General features: G+C 33.2%; 2 protein-coding genes and 1 pseudogene across 3 annotated transcripts; 1 reads left to right on the forward strand and 2 right to left on the reverse strand.

The window, feature by feature from the left end:
• LOC147911112 (uncharacterized) lies at positions 1-1,833 on the reverse strand (annotated as a pseudogene). The gene is made up of 4 exons (XR_015544423.1): positions 1,812-1,833; positions 1,280-1,342; positions 939-1,086; positions 1-710 (listed from the first exon to the last, which is right to left on the reverse strand). The product of XR_015544423.1 is annotated as an uncharacterized LOC147911112 (transcript).
• Positions 1,824-3,792, reverse strand: Obp9 (odorant binding protein 9). The gene is made up of 5 exons (XM_011059893.2): positions 3,746-3,792; positions 3,299-3,378; positions 3,014-3,208; positions 2,747-2,811; positions 1,824-2,680 (listed from the first exon to the last, which is right to left on the reverse strand). The coding sequence occupies exons 1-5, from the start codon at positions 3,790-3,792 to the stop codon at positions 2,654-2,656; spliced, it is 414 nt and encodes a 137-aa protein (XP_011058195.1). The 3' UTR covers positions 1,824-2,653.
• Positions 3,793-4,414: 622 nt separating this feature from the next.
• Positions 4,415-18,375, forward strand: dy (transmembrane protein dusky). The gene is made up of 4 exons (XM_011059794.2): positions 4,415-8,017; positions 12,152-12,272; positions 12,476-12,558; positions 15,049-18,375. Exons 3-4 carry the CDS (start codon positions 12,514-12,516, stop codon positions 16,747-16,749), a joined length of 1,746 nt encoding a protein of 581 aa, XP_011058096.1. The 5' UTR covers positions 4,415-8,017; positions 12,152-12,272; positions 12,476-12,513; the 3' UTR covers positions 16,750-18,375.
• The last annotated feature ends 570 nt before the right edge of the window (positions 18,376-18,945 follow it).

The following is an 18,945-nucleotide window of genomic DNA, read 5'->3' on the forward strand; positions in this document are numbered from 1 at the left end:
AATAATTTGTAATTGAGTTAGAAAAAATATTCTATTGTCTATCCATAGTGATTTTAATCATTTTTAAACTGAAACAGTTTTTATATATTCTTTTAATTAATTATATATGATTTGTATATATATCTTTTACATTTGTCGGTCATTAATATTAATAATGTATGTATATAAAATTTAGCATATTAATTTTGTTTCACAATCATTATAAAGCCTAATAGGATAGGATTCATAATAAAGGAATATATACTTGCAAATTGTTACGATGGAGTTTTAATATTAACCCCGATTATACTGACAATTGATTGAAGAGCACAAAGAATATTTACAATATATAAATCGGTACACAAACAGCAGCTCGTATTTTGCATAGTAATTAAAATAGAATTAATAAGCTTTATGAATTTATAGCGTAATTTCGAATTTATAAATAACAAATTGATTTTACAAGGATTTAAGTTTTATTATCCAAATATTGTAGATTGCGCGCAATGTATGTTATATAGAATAGAGATGTGAGCAGAAAATATTTAAAGCTTTTAGATTAGAATTTATTACACAAGTGTCTCTTCTAAAGTTATTTTCTATTTTCACAGCATCTTTCTGTAGAATTTTTCATCTGCGTGGAGCGATTCGCATCTGCCGAGTCTCTTTTTTTATTTTCGATTTGTTTGCAACAACCAGACAAACAGCAACCTCCAGCCGCTTCTCTCGCTCTAAGAAAAAGCATAGTAATAACATTTTAAATATCGATCTGAATTATAAAAAATGTAGTAATAACAATAATTAATATATATAAAATATAATAAAAAATATATTAAAATAAACATTTAATAAGTATTTTTTATTTGGAGAATTTACAATAATAAATTAAATTATGCATATGACAAAAAAGATGAATTAATGAATTCATTTAAAATAGCCCATATGGCCGCCTTTTTAACCTTGTCGTCAAGCAGGACCATTGTGTTGGCAGATTACTTTTCTACTGGACAGCAGCTCTTTTGATCCGTAGTGGCATCGCTACAACATCCGCCTTCTTCTTTCGTGCCCGAGCAACATTTGGCACCACAACATCCTGTCTTTTTTTCTCTATGTATATATTTAGTCGAGTTATAATAATTATCGAATTATTAAAAATTTCTGGGAATGTTGCACTGCTTGTACAATCATTATTATGGAGTCAGGCGACCATATAGGTTTAAAAATAACTTTTCTTATTTTTTAATTAATTAATTTTTATTTTTATTCTTTCTTTCCTTATTTTTATTATTGTAATTTTTACTTTTTGCTGCAACATCCAGTGAAGTCTTTTTCCTTACTGACCACAACACTCTTTTTCGCGTCACTGCTCAAACATAATGTATGATACATGACACATACATAATCTATATATACGCAAATGTATTTATGAATTTATAAATAAGTATGAAAACTTACTTGCATCGACAGGTTACTTGTCCAGCATATTTTTTTTGACCGATAATTTTGCTATAAAAGATAACACCAACATTTTTCGCATATATACATGTGTGCATATATATCCTTATATATAGCAGTTTTTTATATACATACATATGTATCCATAATATTACTTCAAGAAACAAAAACTTTATAAGAGAAAAATTACATTATGTGACGTAATAAAAAGATTACTTACGCACAATGATCACACATGATAAGTTTTTACGATCTTACGACATATGAACTTTAATCTTTTATCCTTAAAAAAAAAAAAAAAAAAAAAATCCTAAAATTTTGGCAAAATGTGTAACTTTGAAATTTTAGACATGACGTGAATTACAAACAAATATTACGCGTTACCATGGTCTCGTTCATCTTTTTCTTTATTGACATCTTTTTTTTAGAATGCTTTACAAATACAAAATGTGTCACGTTTATAATGTAGAAATAATTTTTTAATATAATTTGTTAACATATAGTTGACACATTTGTATGTGTGTATGTCACAGTCTTAATTTGTTTGAAATACTTGATATAATAATGGAAATAAAGTATATGTAATCTTTACATAAAAATTATGTGTATCAAAATGATATTTTAGTGAAGACTATAAAACACAAACACAATCAATACTAGAAATACTAGAAAAAATAGCGCAGTTCGAAAAGACTACAATATGATATATATAATGTCTATTAGTAATTCAAGACTGAATTATTTAAAGCAATAAAGATCCAGCTTCAATCGTAATAGGCATTTTAAATTTTTAGTATTGATTGTGTTTCTCACATATGCGATCTAAAATAAAGATTCTTAATATTGTTTATAAAATACAAATTAATTTTTAATATAATACTTTTATGGGGTACTTACATATATATGTAAATATAATTAATATAATTATATTTGTATTTATATATGTACATATATACATAAACATTTACATATACAAATATATATTATTATATATATGTATAGTATGTATATTTTAAACCATTTTTATACATTTTCTTTTAAAAAATGACAAATTATAATAAAATATAGTTATCTTATATAAAATGTATTTTTTAAATAAAGTAATGTGATTTAATAAAATAGCGCGTTTTTACATATACAACTACTTCATGTTGCTATCCCTTTATATCTTTCATAATGCAATGATTTATATATATATCTAAACTCAAAGCATTTATCTTTAAACAAATGATACGATTTTTAAAATCTGCAAACAGAATTCTGTGGTAAGTATTTAATAATAATAATAAATTTGTATTATTGTAATACATACGTCAGGTTGCCCTTTAATATAACATGTAGCTATTTGAAAAGCTTTATCACAAGCATTCTCCGATTCTAAAAATTAATTTTTCCATTAATTTATTAATATCAATTTTCATTTTTCAAATTTTTAATGATACCTATCGTGTCATTACATTTTGTATAAAAAGATAAGAAAATATAAAATATAAATATTATACATTTAAAAAATTGTAAAATAATTATACAGATTGACCTTGTTATACAACAAAGTAGCTAAATAAAGAAGAAGACTTACGAATTGATTTGCATCGATGAAGAATTTTTCTCGATGACTCTTGTAAATTGCGCGGGAGATGACGTAAGACTTTCTCAACATCTATACTGTTATTCTCATTAAGAATACCGTTTTTTGCCAGAAAGCATTTTAAATAACATTTTAATTTAATATCATGTTGTTCAATGTTACCGGCTTTTAGTTGCTTTAAAGATGCTAAATCAAAGAAGCCATCAAGAAGAACCAATTAAGAAAAATAAATGTGTCTTTTACAATGTGAAAGTGTAATATAAAATATTTCCATACCCCAAGAAACATTGGTTTGTTTGCGACACTCTCGTTTAATGTCCGCTCGTGTTCCAATATGCACACAAAATGAAAAACAACTTTAATATAATTGTATTACATATATTAAAGATTTAAACATATATTGAAATTGTAAACATAATTTTTATTATTACACATTAAAATTAAAATATATATAAATTTAACACTAAGTTACTGTATGTTATATTTATGTTTTAATTTTAGAGTTCGCAGTAACTGTATTTAATTTATACAATAAAATTATTTTACTAAAACATTTTACTATAAACATTTATTGAATTTTTGCAACATTAAAAAAAGTTTTTAAAATAATGTAGGAAAATAAAACACATTAAGAGATGTTACTTACTAGCAGAAGTAATAAAATAACAAGTAATATATTTGCAATGTTCATGTTTCTTCTCGTTATGAATTAGTTAAAGAAACCAGTTAGACAGCACTATGGTTAATGAGAGCATAATCTCGTAGAACATGTTCAGCATGAATATTTTGTTGATATTTGATCTTTGATAACAGTATAGAATTTGCATTCAGTTGTATTATAAATGCCAAATATGAAATTGAATGAATACATAAATGCCACATCAATCAGTTGTGTTATGTGCAGTGTAACACACAACATAAATTCATATCAATGATTTTGTAGGACAAACTATAAAACGTTTTAAAAAACCTCAACGTTTTGTGTATAATATTTTATTATTTAATGTGTATAATATTTTTTCATTTAATATGTTTAAAACTGCGCTGAATTAATTTGTTTAAACTTAGAAACGCATCTAAACTAAAAAAGCATAAAATATTTCATCACACACAGCAATTGACTGGACTAACTTTTGCAAAGAGAGTAATTCATGTAATTTAATTAATAACTTGGTAAAACTGTATAAATGAAGAACGCCAATTGTTTGTCAAGCAGGAAATTTGTGTTTTTGAAGTAAAATATTTGTATTTTTGAAACAGAAAACTTGTATACTCTCTCTTATTTAAAAATTTTCTACTTTAATAAATATTCAATTATAACAATCTGGTCTCTCAGCTCATGAATCAATGGTTAATAAACAATTAAAATAAAATTGACGGAGAATGAATTATTGTCGAAATCGATGAGATAAAAATCATATAAGACAAATTATATAAGAAATTATATAAGAAAATATTTTGCGCTGTAAAAGTAATTTATTTCATCAAAGCGCAGTCGTGTCCAAAAGTTAAGTTTTATTGATGAACTTTGTTTGTTAATAACTTTTTAAGGAATAACGAGCGACGGTTGAAATTTATCCAAGGTCACTTGGAGTCATAATTTTGACAACATATGTCAAAGTCAAGGAGGATATAATCCTCTATAGTAAATAATTAGTAAAAAAATTAATTCGGCGCGCAGTTCAAATAATTATAAATATACTTATTATAGTATAATAATGTATATACATATTTATATGGAACATCTAATTATTAAAGATCCGTTATGAGTCTTTGTTTCCTATTAGTTAAATAAAATTAATTTCTATTTTTTTTAAATTATGATTTTTTATTTCGATGTGTAAATATATCAATAAAATTATTTTTATTTTATTATTTATTATTAATATAACATATATTCTATATTTTATTTACTGTTATGATTAATAATACTATTTTAATATTATTCTTTATATTTATTATTTTATATTTATGTATTCATATTGTTGCTAATTAATATAATATATCATATAATATATTAAATTTTTATTTTGCATATGTAAATCTGATTGTAAACTCATATAAATTCGATCTATAATTGTTACAAACGATTGGCCATATTATATCAACGCCAAGTTATATCTTTACTCTTGCTTAATACAGATATGATAATTTACTCATAGTTGAGTCTCTTAAACAAAATATTATTTTATTTATTTATTTATTTATTGTTAATGCCACGAATATATTTAATTTAAAAAATCATTAGTATAGATAACAGAGGAGAAGGTATTATGGCCAGTGTAAATATTATGCCCCCTCCCCCCCTGAATATCTTCGCTTTTATATAGCATATTCTAATAATTACTTATGCAATTATTTTTCAGTAGCTCGCCGTTACACCATAATGTACCAATACTCAATAGCCAACACTTATTAAAACGCATTTTTTTTTACTTTCAAGTATTTCGAAACGTTTCTCTATGGTATATATATTTTAGCATTTAATTACGCCTACTTTTTCATTTTTCTTGAATTTGAGCATATTATTATACGAATATTTGAGTATGTTCTTTGCTACTTAACATTTTATTTGATATTTCATATATTTTGAGTTGTGCAAATTTAAACAATAGCACAGCATTTTGTTAATGTGGCTCTCTTTGCGTATTGATTACTCACGGCCTCTTTTTTGAGGTTTTTAAAATAATTATTTGATAAATCGATTGCAGCTCTATTGTTAATCTATAGTTTATATTACGTATATGTAGATTTCTAGCACTGAGCAACTTATATGCGGCAGGAGTTATGTGTATATACATATGTGTTTGCATAATTCGAATACATATACTCTATAATATTTTACTTTTTATATGAATTTGCTAACTAAATACTGTTTTTTAAACAAAACCAATTTTTTATATCTATTTTTATGGAAGGCCATATTACTACTCCTATTTTTTTTTTTCGAACTATTATGTGTATTTTTTCGAACTTATATAATGACATTACATCTTTATAAATAGTGTTCTAAGTAATAAATGTTTCATAACTTTAAGTCTAGAATCGATTGAATAACATTTTGATAAATATAATTGTTGAGTTTTTAATTTAAATATTGATTATTAACCAAGTTATTATACAAAATGTAAGTACTATAGTATCACTTCTTCTAAGCTATGTCGGCAAATATACTTTTTACATAACCATCAATTGATAAATTATCGTCAATCGTTAAATGTCATTATTTTTAATATTTAAATGTATTCGAAATGCTGTGCCAGAGGCCACTATATATGAAGCAGCTTGCCTAATATCAACATAGAGTTCCTTTTTTATTTATGTTTAATTGATATTAAAAAAACTTACTTTTAGAGTTAAATTATTTCATAACTGGGTTCTTGTATGATGCATTTTTATAATAAAATACACGTAATTTTATATAATAAGGTTTGATTTACAATACGATAAGAGAATCCGTCAATGAGATAAAACATTTACTTTCTTTGAGATTTATTTCTTTGATTTTTTAATTAGATAACATTAAAATGGATTTTTTAAAAATATAAACGTGTAATAAGTAAAAATTAGTTTAAATATTTAATAGTTTTATTTATATTATTTTAAACGTATTTGTCATCAATTACTGAATCTATGATAGTTTTTGACAAAAATACATTTTCTTATAATTATTCATGTAAGATCTGTGGTTAATGCTACAGATTAAAAACACTTTATATATAACTGTCCTATATTGTTAATTATTGAGTACAATTTATCTGTTTGACATATTTGAGGTCTGCAAAGTATTAAATAAAATATTAATTGAATGATTAACAAGTATAAGTATATCAATTTTTCTTATAATGCAAAAGTTGCCGTAATAAATAATGGATTATAGGAATGTATATAATTCAAACTGATTATTATCAATTTACATTATTCATTTAAACAGTTTTGATACAAAATTAAAAATATTCGTGTATTATATTGGCTAACCTTATAATTTAATATCATAACTCGGTAGTAAAGTTGATAGTTCGTTATTCATTCGCGTACATATATAATTTATGTTGCGTTCAACATGACGTGTTTAAACATGAGAGATTACAAAAAGAATGCAGCAATACCTCGTACTCGATAATTTCTTCATAAACGCTTTTTCAATATAAAATAAGACATGTATGCTAGAGAACAAGTGTATATATATACTAAAAAACTAACGTAATATTATTAATGTTAGAGATTATCTATATGTTTTCTAAATCGAAATCCCAATTACAGTCATCGAACTCCATTAATCCCATGGCGGCATCAACGTTACTCTGTACTTGATGTCACATTTTTGCCCTAAGCGATAGGGCAATGATATCATCGACACGAAGTACACGTAGGGTATATTCTTTCTTGCACCTCACAGACACGTACATCAGCGTCGTTCATCAAGCCTCGCAGACTCACGGCGAGAACGAGGAGAGATATCCTCTGCTCCGCGCGAGGGACCTATATAACTGTACCGGCTGTCTGGGTCAGGGGGCGGGCCGCTACGTTTGTAGTATACTCCGTATATCGGACAGGTGTACCCTATTCCGACTCTTCGAGTTCTCGCGTGCACCTCCGAGACCGGCGATCGCACGCTGTCCCGTGCGCGTCTCTTTCTCTAGCTGTCGCGACCGGGCATCGCGGAGTATCGCATCATCACGAGGTGATCAGTCGTTCGCGTACGAAGCTTCCGAAGGCTCTCACAGAGTTCGTTTTCGAATATCGAAGGGAATATCGAAACTTTCCACTTTACTACACAGACGCGCTTGTCAATCTTATCATTCGATATTCGCGAAACCACTGGAGCGTGCGAAATCGAGCGAATGTGCGCCGGGAACTGACGTTCGACAACGATTTAGAGATTCGATGTAGCGATTCATTCAGTTCTTCGTTCGTCTGACATCCGAAGGAGAATCGAGCACGTTGGCAACTACTCGCATCCGGATTTGCTTGGGCTGTATCGGTTTCAAAAAAGTAAGATATCATCGCGCCGCCAATATTAAGTTAGAAGATATTGTATATCGCATTCTAGTCACTCTATCTATCCGTATTCGTATTGCTATTCTTAAACTGTTCGATTCATTTTGCCCTGAACCGTTTAATATTTCAAAAAAAAAAAAAAAAAAAAAAAGAACCGGTAAAACATTATCTGTCATTCATAAATTCGAGACGTTAAATTAATACCAACACAGGAAGGAATTTTTTCCACGGTGCGAGAGAAATATAACGGCTAAAATATACGGCTAAGATATTATCTCTGTGAAAACACACCTCTGTGCGTTGTTTCGGTCACGCATTTATTTTGCTAACTCTCAATCCTGATTATAATGTAACCCAAATATTCTACGATTCTCCTCGCGTGAGTACGATGAAGATATCGTCGTAGATAATTCGTGGCTGTTAATTCGTGCGCTTCTTGAGTCTAACGGACGTACGGCGGTTAACGACCAGCTACGTACAGGACGTAATCCAATTAGCGCTACGTCACTGATTAAGTTATTAGAGGCAAGTCGCACGTCATCGTTTCGCGCCTCGTTAATGCGTTAATAACGACCGGGTGCAGGCTCATTGAGAGAAATTATACGTCGCGCTTGTAGGAGATGCGGCACGATACGCAGTCAACCACGTGGCGACTGTTTCCACTCCAGCGAACATGTTACGGCTGCGCAATATTGTCCGACGGATCTGTCCTGTAAGATCGAAATTCTATAGAAAAATTCTTTTAAATATATTATCGTTTTTCCCGCATCTATTGTTACAATTGCGTAAATACAAATGTAAAGCAGAATTAATATGTGGCACGTGTGTATAAAACGAGAGGCGGAACATTGTTGCACAATCGACTGCTATTTTATCAATTAAAACTGCACGATAATTAAAAAAGCGTGTAATTTCGTATATACCATTGTGCAAACGATGGAATCAAACGAGGTGGAGCATACTAAAAGAAGTGGACCGTGAATTTTTTACGATACGTACAATTACGCGTGTGCGCGGCGTGTATTTATCGAATAAGAAGAATAGATCCGTATTGACGGTAGTTGACAGAACGGCTTTGAAGTATATACTGTTATTTAAATTGCGAAATTACGTCAATTTGCAAAGTTTTGCTACTCTTATTAATAAATTTGTGTGAAATATTATATTTGTAGATTGTAATTACACTTTTATATTGAGATTCGTATCGGGCATAAATTTTTATTTATTTATTTATTCAAAATTAATAACATGATTTCTTTTATCGTATCTCTTATGTATACGTGTTCTCCCTTTTGGTCGCATATTTAATGTAAAAAGAAGCAATAGAGTCGGACTATTATTACATTTAATTACCATACCGCTGTATTGCAAAATAATTAGTTTATAATAGATTGTGTGCGAACATGGAATCTTCTTTTAAAATGTTTTTTAAAATCCTGAAAATATGGTAGTTGTGGTACAATATAATATTTTAAAAGTTTTTATCATGCACAGTAAAATTAATAAGTAAAAACTTATTTTATATTTTGTTGTAGTTTTATTAATGAACGAGATTTACATACAAAGTCTTTGAAATACAATGTTGTTGTCCCACGACTATCATATTTTCAGGATAAATTCTAAGAAAAAATTCTCTTCGTGTATTATTACATTGCCTATTGCTATTCTTGCGATCGGATATATCCAAGCACGATGCTCCATTTTAATTTATTAAGAAGATCGCTGGCGATTTTCAACGCATGATTAAGTATCGTTAAATCTGAGAGATCGTCTGATTGGTACACCGTCGTCGTGTAGAATCTTTAGAGCGAGATAACTAAGTGAAATGAGATCTAAAAAAGAAAATAAAAAAAAAAACATTAGATGAACGATGTAATATAATAAATCTATTAGAGTCTAAAACAAGAACTAACATATAAATTCGTCGATGCATCAATCCGTTCGACTTTTTTTCGCATGTCAGTGTCATATATTATTTACGACGCGACGTCTTTCTGGATGTCCGTTATGTGAAAGAGAAGATAATGAGAAAGGGGGACAAGGAAACAGAAAAGTGTCTAGGTCCTTTCTATATAGGTCGCTATTAGGTTGCTGATTATGCGAATGCCCGACTTCGGAATTACAATATCGACTGAACCGTTATACGTATTTGGCATCATGCCGTAACTTCGGTATGCCCGATTCATGGTTAGCGCGAAACGAGAGACGGGTAAACAGCTGGTGATTTTTATTCGAGTACAAGCTACTCGTGAAAGAAAGAACAGGTGTCGCGGTTTATTGTGACACGAATTGCAGAAGCAGGATAATATAATATATGATATGATCTAATGACTTTGTGGTTTTCGCGGCTGTCTCACCAGACTGCTTCCGATAGTTAGCATCTACGTGTAAAGGCAATCAATTATACATTTGAGACACTGTTAATTCTTGGACGTCTACAACGTTAAATATGTTTCATTTAATCATAAAAAATCGAGACTACTGAATGCAGATTGTCTTAACGAACATGTCTTCGACATTCGTATTTTTTCACGATAAAATTTATCGGAGAACAATTTCAAGAAATCGGTCAAATTATTGTGACCGTTCGATTTTAGACATTATCATATGTACAAAGATCGTACACACAAAGTACTGGATTCGCAAACTGGACGAATAGCCGGCGGCCGCGCCCGGCTAACCGGTTGATCCTTTTGACTTGGACTCCACGTGCGGTCGAGCGTTGATCGGCGGGAGCCTACTTGCCTACATTCATAAAACGTCAAGCATACCACTTGGACACCGATTGCACATTACCGCACAGTCTTGTATATCGTCTCTGGCTTTTCTCTTTCATGCGCGCGCGAAAGCGGTCGTGCTGTTCATCATTATAGCATTAAAACCGGAACGGATTTTTTAACTTTATACATTGTATTTTAATTTTTAAAGATCAAAACGACTGGGACGCCCTTAACTAGTTAAAAGTTAGAAAAACTAGACAGATATAATTGGCGCAAAAAAAGAGAAGCTTCCTTTATTTTGTTAAATTTAAATGGTTTAGACAATTTAGGAATTTAGGTTAGGCAAATTAAGGTTTACGTCGATACATACATTATCGTATGTATACATTACACGTACATTACATATTTATATATGATATTATGTATGCCGTAAAGAAGAATACTTGGACATGCGGAGAGATATTTCTGCTGTATGTTCTGTGTAAGAGAGCATTAAAACGCAAGACATTCAAGCCGGCACGACCATTAGACAAATTAGTACCTACTCGCGACATAAATTTACTTACCCGCAATTTACATGACTGTTTTCCTCGTTTGTGTCTCAATTTACGTCCGCAGATAAAAGCCTCAGCAAGTATTTTATTACGCTTAAATAAAACAGTTTAGGGGCTTTAATTAATTTCCTTTTCCATTTATATGCACATTTCCTGTTTTGCGTTAATTAGATGCTTTGTTCTTTGAAAGAAAGTTGTATCAAAATCATACTCTTTTATATATATATATATATATATGTGTAACTACTTACTACCATCTTTTTTCTTTCCTTTATTATAAAGGATATGTGCGACAAAATCATTTTCTTGTGATTCGTTATCTCATATCATATCATAGTTTAAATCGAAGAGATGCAAGAGTCATTAAATGTCTATGCTAAATAATTAATTAATTATTTAGATTATACAAACACAGTTGTACCATTTTGAGCTAAACAACTGTGAAACTTACATATTGACATGTGTTTCGTGTGTACACTTTAGCAAATTTAGTGAAATCTTTAACTTGCACCGATAGATGCGATCGCGGTTTCACGCTTACAACAAAGTAACGGAGCGAAAACCCGGACATTCGAGAGGAATTTGGGACAGGTGGCTTTAGTGGTTGCGCGAGGCGAACATGTAGTTGCTTGATAATTGGCGATCAAACATGAACGAAACGAGCGAAATGCGAGTTCGACAACAGGCTGTCCTGTAAATGTGTCTTTTACTGCGAGGTAGCGGAAATGAATAGCGATTAACAGTCAACACTTCTAACATGGACGTTATAAATCGTTTGCTCAGATAAGAAATTTAAGTCCAATCTCTTTAAAAAGATTCTTATAATTATAAATTTCGTAAAACTCTAATTACAGGTCGTAGTATAGATCAATTGGTGAATACGCCGATAGAAAAGGTAACCCGTGCGTTTATGATAGCCGTGAGAAAGAGATAGAGTCTCTCAATTTTCACGATCCTGTACGATTATCGTTACAGGTAAGTTATTATACATTTGACACAGTTGTTTTGTTTTAAATGCTACTTTTGTATTTTATTTTAGAAATTTTTTATTTTATTTTAAAACTTTTCACTTTTTAGTTTTATTAAAAAATTTTTGGCATAATATACCGAATTATGCCACAGTGTATATTTAATATAATATATGTTTAAATATTTAATGTGAACTGTATCTTTTTCAGTGATACCAGTAGTGTTCCACCGTGGACACCAACGCGGTATGCAGTTACGCATTTATATCCTAGCCTGTCTCCTATTAAAGGGGGTGAGTGAATAGATACATTTTACGTTTCGTTATTTAATTAATAATAAGTTATTTTAGATGAGTGTCGATGGACCGTTGCGAGATATAATAAGAAAACGCGTGGAAAATTAACGTGGAATTATCGATACACACATTACGTATCGATTGTTGTAATTTTTACGACGTTCGAAGCGAAATGTCGATTGAACATTCTCGGAGGCGAAAGAAAGACGATAAATGAGCAATATAATATGTTATAGGACCGTATATGTTTTTTCGGTCTTGAAAATGTTAATTCTATTAATATCACGAGTTAAATTGGCTAGTAATTTAACAAATTTTTGGTGCTTGTTCGCACCTTCGAAACGATCTTAATAATGTTGAATAACATATTAAAATTTGTAAATAATTAATTCTTATTGCGAAAAATATTACCTCAGCCGAGAGTCGAATCCGGATCTCTTGCATACGTAGTATATAAATTCACACAAGAATCATGCAAGCATTTAAGATCCAGCTAGACGGTTTAAGACGATAAACGATGTTTACGGATATTAGTTCTCGTCTGACCACCGAGAAACGCGGTATGAGGAGGTCGAGGGGATCTCTCTTGTGCGGGGGATAGAATAGGTCGGTATAGATACGTCTACGTATAGGTAATTACTACGTTATAACCCAGATATCGTGGTGAGTACGCACGTGGCCAGGCAATGCCGTTACCCAGTGCTCTGACCCAGAGCTAAGGGCGACTCGCCCGGTCCGATGTCTCAAAATGGTGCGCGAAGCGGCGCTCCAATCCGGCTCGTCTACTGTCTACCGAGGACCCGAGACCCGAGTAACGTTTCATCGTACATCGGGCCGCTCTCTTACAAGGTGGTGCGCAAAAATCCCGCGCGTGGAACGACCGGTTTCTTCGTGTGAGCGCGCGCCTCGCGGTTTCTTTCGTGTACCCTTTTCATCCTGCATTCCTGTGGCCCAACACGATTTTCGATGCACGTATACATATGTACGCATCCTCTTTATTTTCCGCTCAACTTCTTGATCGACGATTATCGGTTAAGTTTAAAGAGTGTGGCGATAGAAATCAATGAATTCATCATCAATGAATGAATCGCCATTACGGTGCTACGTCGGAATCATCACCAGTTTGTCCTCCCCCTCTTCCCTCCTCCCTCCGATCGCGATGTCTCTATGAATTATACTTGTATAATGATTTAGCACCATTTCAACCTGTATTTCTTATTAAAGTCAAATTAACTCTTTCTGTTTAACTGTTTTGCGTGTTCCTTTCTCCTTCCGCTTCTCATATGTGCTTTATATCCCTGCAATAGACATGATAAATTTTTCAGCTCATAATGCGCAACGTTTATATACGTTTATATACATTTGCAATTTTTATTCTTCCCGAGATAGAAAGCGACCAAACTGTCATGATCGAAGACGAAGCATTGAGTAGCGTGTCGACACTTGAACAAAACGTGTTTGATATAAATGGCACGATGCACGTCATTCATGATAAATTGCCAGTTGTCGCGTCTTCTTTGAGAACCGACGTCGTTGGGACCCGTCACGATGGTGCGAAACCCCGCGCCAGTGACTTGGTAGGCCTTGGTCGAATTATGGGACGCGCACATTGAAAAATCCATGACGGGACGAGTAAACAGACGGATGGTAGGGGCGAGAAGGAGAGTCATGAACATGTGCGCGGAACTGGCCGATTGACCCGTGGCTAAAGACACGGGTAGTCCGTTATGCCCTAAGGTCACGCGTGACGCAATCGACCACTATAACGTACAGTTCTATACACACGATTCAATGCTCCTATTCCGCGGGCTCCCTACCTCGTAACCCCCTATGATCCCCACCGTCTGTCAATCGAATCGTCGAACTCCACATTCGTTGAATACTCCGAACAGGTTTATCGCCGCCGGCGATTCGCCATCCTCCGTGCTGTGTTGCCCTCGGCTGCCGTGCCACCGGAAATAACTCTTTCGACGATCGCTCCATTTGTCCGATCGGATAATCGAACGATCGAGCCCATACCGCATTTCTCGGCGCAATGCGATTTCTGCTGCAGCTTGACACACTTAGGTTTCCCATTGAGCGCGTGAGAAACGAATACCGTTGTATGGCCGTTTTTTCGATAAATGTATAAAAATTAGCTGAAACGCTATTTCTACATACATCAGAGCGATCAATGCGACTAAAAATAAAATTTGCGGATAAGCTCTCGGTATAGTAATGTAGCCTCGTTAGATACGTTGAGTCGAGGGTGACATAAGTAATTAATGATTTAAAAAGAAACAAACATTTTCTACTAATAGTATCATTATATATATTTAGTTTCGTAAGAATTTAAGAAATTTCTATACCGTCCGTACCATTCATATTACAAATTTGAAACTTTCGTCATCTTTTATTTTTTCAAACTTAAAATTCTATTCTTTATAATATCTTTTAAAAGTCCAAAACGTAAGGATCGCATTTACAACGATTATTGGTGTTTTATAGCTGGCTCGAGCCGAAGAAGTCGAAGTTGTGGAGGCGATTCCGGGGGAAGATAATCGAAACGAGAATTCAGCATTGAATCATCAAGATAACGAATTAATTAATTCCGATCAATTAGCTTTGGATTCCATAGCGGATAAGGATGCGGGAGGAAACCATTATAAATCGGGTGGCCTCCGGGGTCATCCTTTATTGCCACCGGGTCGAGGTGCATTGAGTTTACCGCGTCCGCATCATAATGTCGCTTATCACGGCCCACCGCCGCCATTGCCGCCTTCTAAAGCGCAATCGGAAGCTATGGATAAGATCTATACCACGGGCGGCGGAGTTAGCACCGCGGTTGGCGTCGAACCTTGGCCAGCGCCAACGCCTGATATGCCGAAGATCGTGTCGTTGGACGTGAAATGCGAAAAGAGTCTGATGAAGGTCTATCTGGGTTTCGATAAGCCATTCTACGGCATAGTCTTTAGTAAAGGCCACTACAGCAATATTAATTGTGTACACCTGCCTGCGGGACTTGGTCGCACGTCCGTCAACTTTGACATCAGCATACATGCGTGCGGCACGGCCGGCAATACGGAGAATGGATTGTACGGTTACGGCGCCGAATCTGGATCCGGGACATTTTTCGAAAACATCATAGTGGTGCAATATGATCCTCAAGTGCAGGAAGTCTGGGATCAGGCGCGTAAACTGCGCTGCACTTGGCACGATCTGTATGAGAAATCGGTCACCTTCCGTCCGTTTCCTGTGGATATGCTGGATGTGGTTCGCGCGGATTTCGCTGGTGATAATGTCGGCTGCTGGATGCAGATACAAGTTGGCAAGGGACCGTGGGCTTCTGAGGTTTCGGGACTTGTTAAGATCGGTCAGACTATGACGATGGTACTCGCGATTAAGGACGACGATTCCAAGTTCGATATGCTCGTGAGAAATTGCATGGCTCACGATGGCAAACGCGCGCCAATACAACTGGTGGATCAGCGAGGCTGTATCACACGACCTAAATTGATGTCTAGATTTACAAAAATCAAGAATTTCGGCGCTTCGGCGTCAGTGCTGTCGTACGCTCATTTCCAGGCATTCAAGTTTCCAGATTCCATGGAGGTTCACTTTCAGTGTACCATACAAATATGCCGATATCAATGCCCGGAACAGTGCTCGGAATCGTCATCGCTTTTGGAGAGTCAGGGTCTTCTAGAGAATCACCATCATCATTCTCCGACGAATGAACATCCTGACGTCGGATACGGTCTTCCGCCTCCGATCCCGCTGCCATTAGAGGCCTATTTACAGGCAGCGGCTGGACGGCCCCGAGACGAAAGGAGAAGAAAATCCCGAGAGATAGTGCACAATCCGCAAAAGGCCGTTGGTGTGAATCGAATTATTCGAGTTGTCTCGACTGGTGACCTGACCTTTTCCATCGATGAGAACAACAACAGCGACCTGAATGGACCAACGATGGTGTTCCCGCAACGCCACGAAAACACGGCCAGCTCGACCATGATCTGCATGACTACTCCTGGATTTGCGATTACTCTCATCGTGCTACTCGCCGTTCTACTTTCCTCGTGTGTGTTGTCCGCTTATCTCTTTATGCGTCTCAGGCCCTTCTCGGCGAGGACCAGGAAATCCACGGCGTTTTCTAACGTTGAACAGAATGGCGCGACGAAGAAATCTTCGAGAACATGCTTCTACTCATAGAAATATTTGTATGACTCTACGAGTCATCTCGAATTTTGGTGATTCCGATATCTCAATTCTGGAAGAGGGACCGTCGAATTTCATGATCCTCTTCTTCAAAACCGGTTTACATGGTTTTCTGCGATATCGTTGAAACGTCGTTGGAGGTCAGTACTTCCGTAAGACGAATGCGATCGTGCAGAGAAAAAGAAATTAGTCTTAGCGAATACAACTTTGTCAAGACAAAAAATTAGCGGGTGGAAATCGTTTGTACTATTTTAAATATCTTTGGCCATTAACTGACAGTATTTTTTTGTATGTATATTTTATGTGTATTCAGAATTTTGAGCGAGTCGTGCACATATAGCGGAACATTTTTTTACCAGAAGGCCAGGAGGGGAATTTATGTAGACTGGTCTTCGAAATTGCGAATCTTCAGGTTTCATAGAGGCTATCGAGTGTCGCAAGCACGACTCTATATAAAGCTACGTTTTCTTAACGTGGTAGTATCAGCGGCATTATTTTACAATAAATTGTAGTACTCGTGTCGTTTTCGTTTAATGCGTATTATGTTCTCTATAGAGTTGTGCTTCGTCATAATGAAACTTAAGCTCAGGCCTTTATAGGCAAAAACATAGGCGATACGCCGAAGATTTAGTCAAAGATAATCAAACCTGTTTCTGCGTTTATTATTTATCAATCGATGTATTTATATTTTGTAATTTCTTTCTTTGTTTTTATCTCCTTTTTTTTTGGTATTTGGGATTCTCTTAACAATAGTTGCTCAACATGCGACTAGGTAATAATAAAGTTGAAATTTCGCAAAAATAGTTTACAATATAGTGTTTAAGCAATGTTAACATGTTATTATTAATAATATTATTTATATTTATTATCTACTTACCTAAATTTTCTAAAGATAAGTAGAATCCTATAGAAAATTTTTATATGAAGTAAACAAATAAAATAAAATTACAAAATGTGAAAGTATGATCATTATATTACAATCAATAAATTAAAGGTAATAAATAAATAAAAATATTGACAAAAATATATTATACTAAAATGAGAAATTTTTTTAATTATACACAAGTATAATTAACTGCTGAAAGTTTACTTTGATAGCTTTTTTTTAAGTTGCGAAAATATAAAGTGCCAAAATATTATATTATGATATTATGTAAAACAGCAAATAATAAATTTACGTAGTCTGGTTGAAATGAGGTTTGCTTTGTTTCACGTGTGCTGTATGAATGTTAAGCAACTCTCAAAAAGGTATGAATGATAACGTTATCATGATGTTAAGGTTTTATCATTTGTCGTACTATTGTTATTATGATCAATGTAGTATTGCTAAAAAAATTTGTTGAAAATGTGAAAAGCTAAGTAAAGAAAACGAGGCAATTCAATAAGTTATACGTAAAATCGTGTGTGCAGTCATTAGTTTATATTTGCAGCGTGATCTATTTAGTGTATAAGGTAATAAGTAATACGCAAAAGATGCCCAAAAGTTATAAACCATTCAATTACTCTCACATATATAAATCTCTATACATATATTTAGTTACCTTATTAATCAATAAAGGCAGTTGATGTATTTTTGTATACAGAATTATAATTGGGAATTAAAAAATCCTATATTCACAAGGTGCTGTAAATATTTATTTATTGCCATTATTATTTATTTATATTTATATATATTACACATATATATATAAAAACGTAATATTTTAACTAAATAGTCGTATTATATCACCTTACTTTTGCTCGAATGTTTTTCATTCGTTGACAGGTGATGCCACGTTTTATCTAGTTTTCAGTGCTGATCGTACACATGTGTTACGCTTGTGAATTAAAGTTACTCAATCTAAGCGTATTATAAATTTTTACACGTATATACGTGTAAGAATACCTTAAAATCTAGTTTTAATATTAATTACTTAGCAATTCGCAAGTCCTTTGGACGAGTAAAGAAATGAAACTTTATCGCTCATCCATTATTAAAATTTATTAAAATCTGTAAATCAACATACATACACACACACACACACACACACACACACACAGATAGTCTCGTTTCTTAGATGAAAGAAAAGAATTTATATTTATCATAAATTATGATTCAAAATATCGTCCATATCGTAAATATCTTTGGAAAAGATCTTTGCGAGACATTTCGGTATGGACATTTCTAATGCGTTTACTTACGTATATCAG

The sequence above is a fragment of the Acromyrmex echinatior genome, chromosome 1, assembly GCF_024713525.1.
Source record: "Acromyrmex echinatior isolate Ae372 chromosome 1, ASM2471352v2, whole genome shotgun sequence".
In the NCBI taxonomy this organism is placed as follows: Eukaryota; Metazoa; Arthropoda; class Insecta; order Hymenoptera; family Formicidae; genus Acromyrmex; species Acromyrmex echinatior.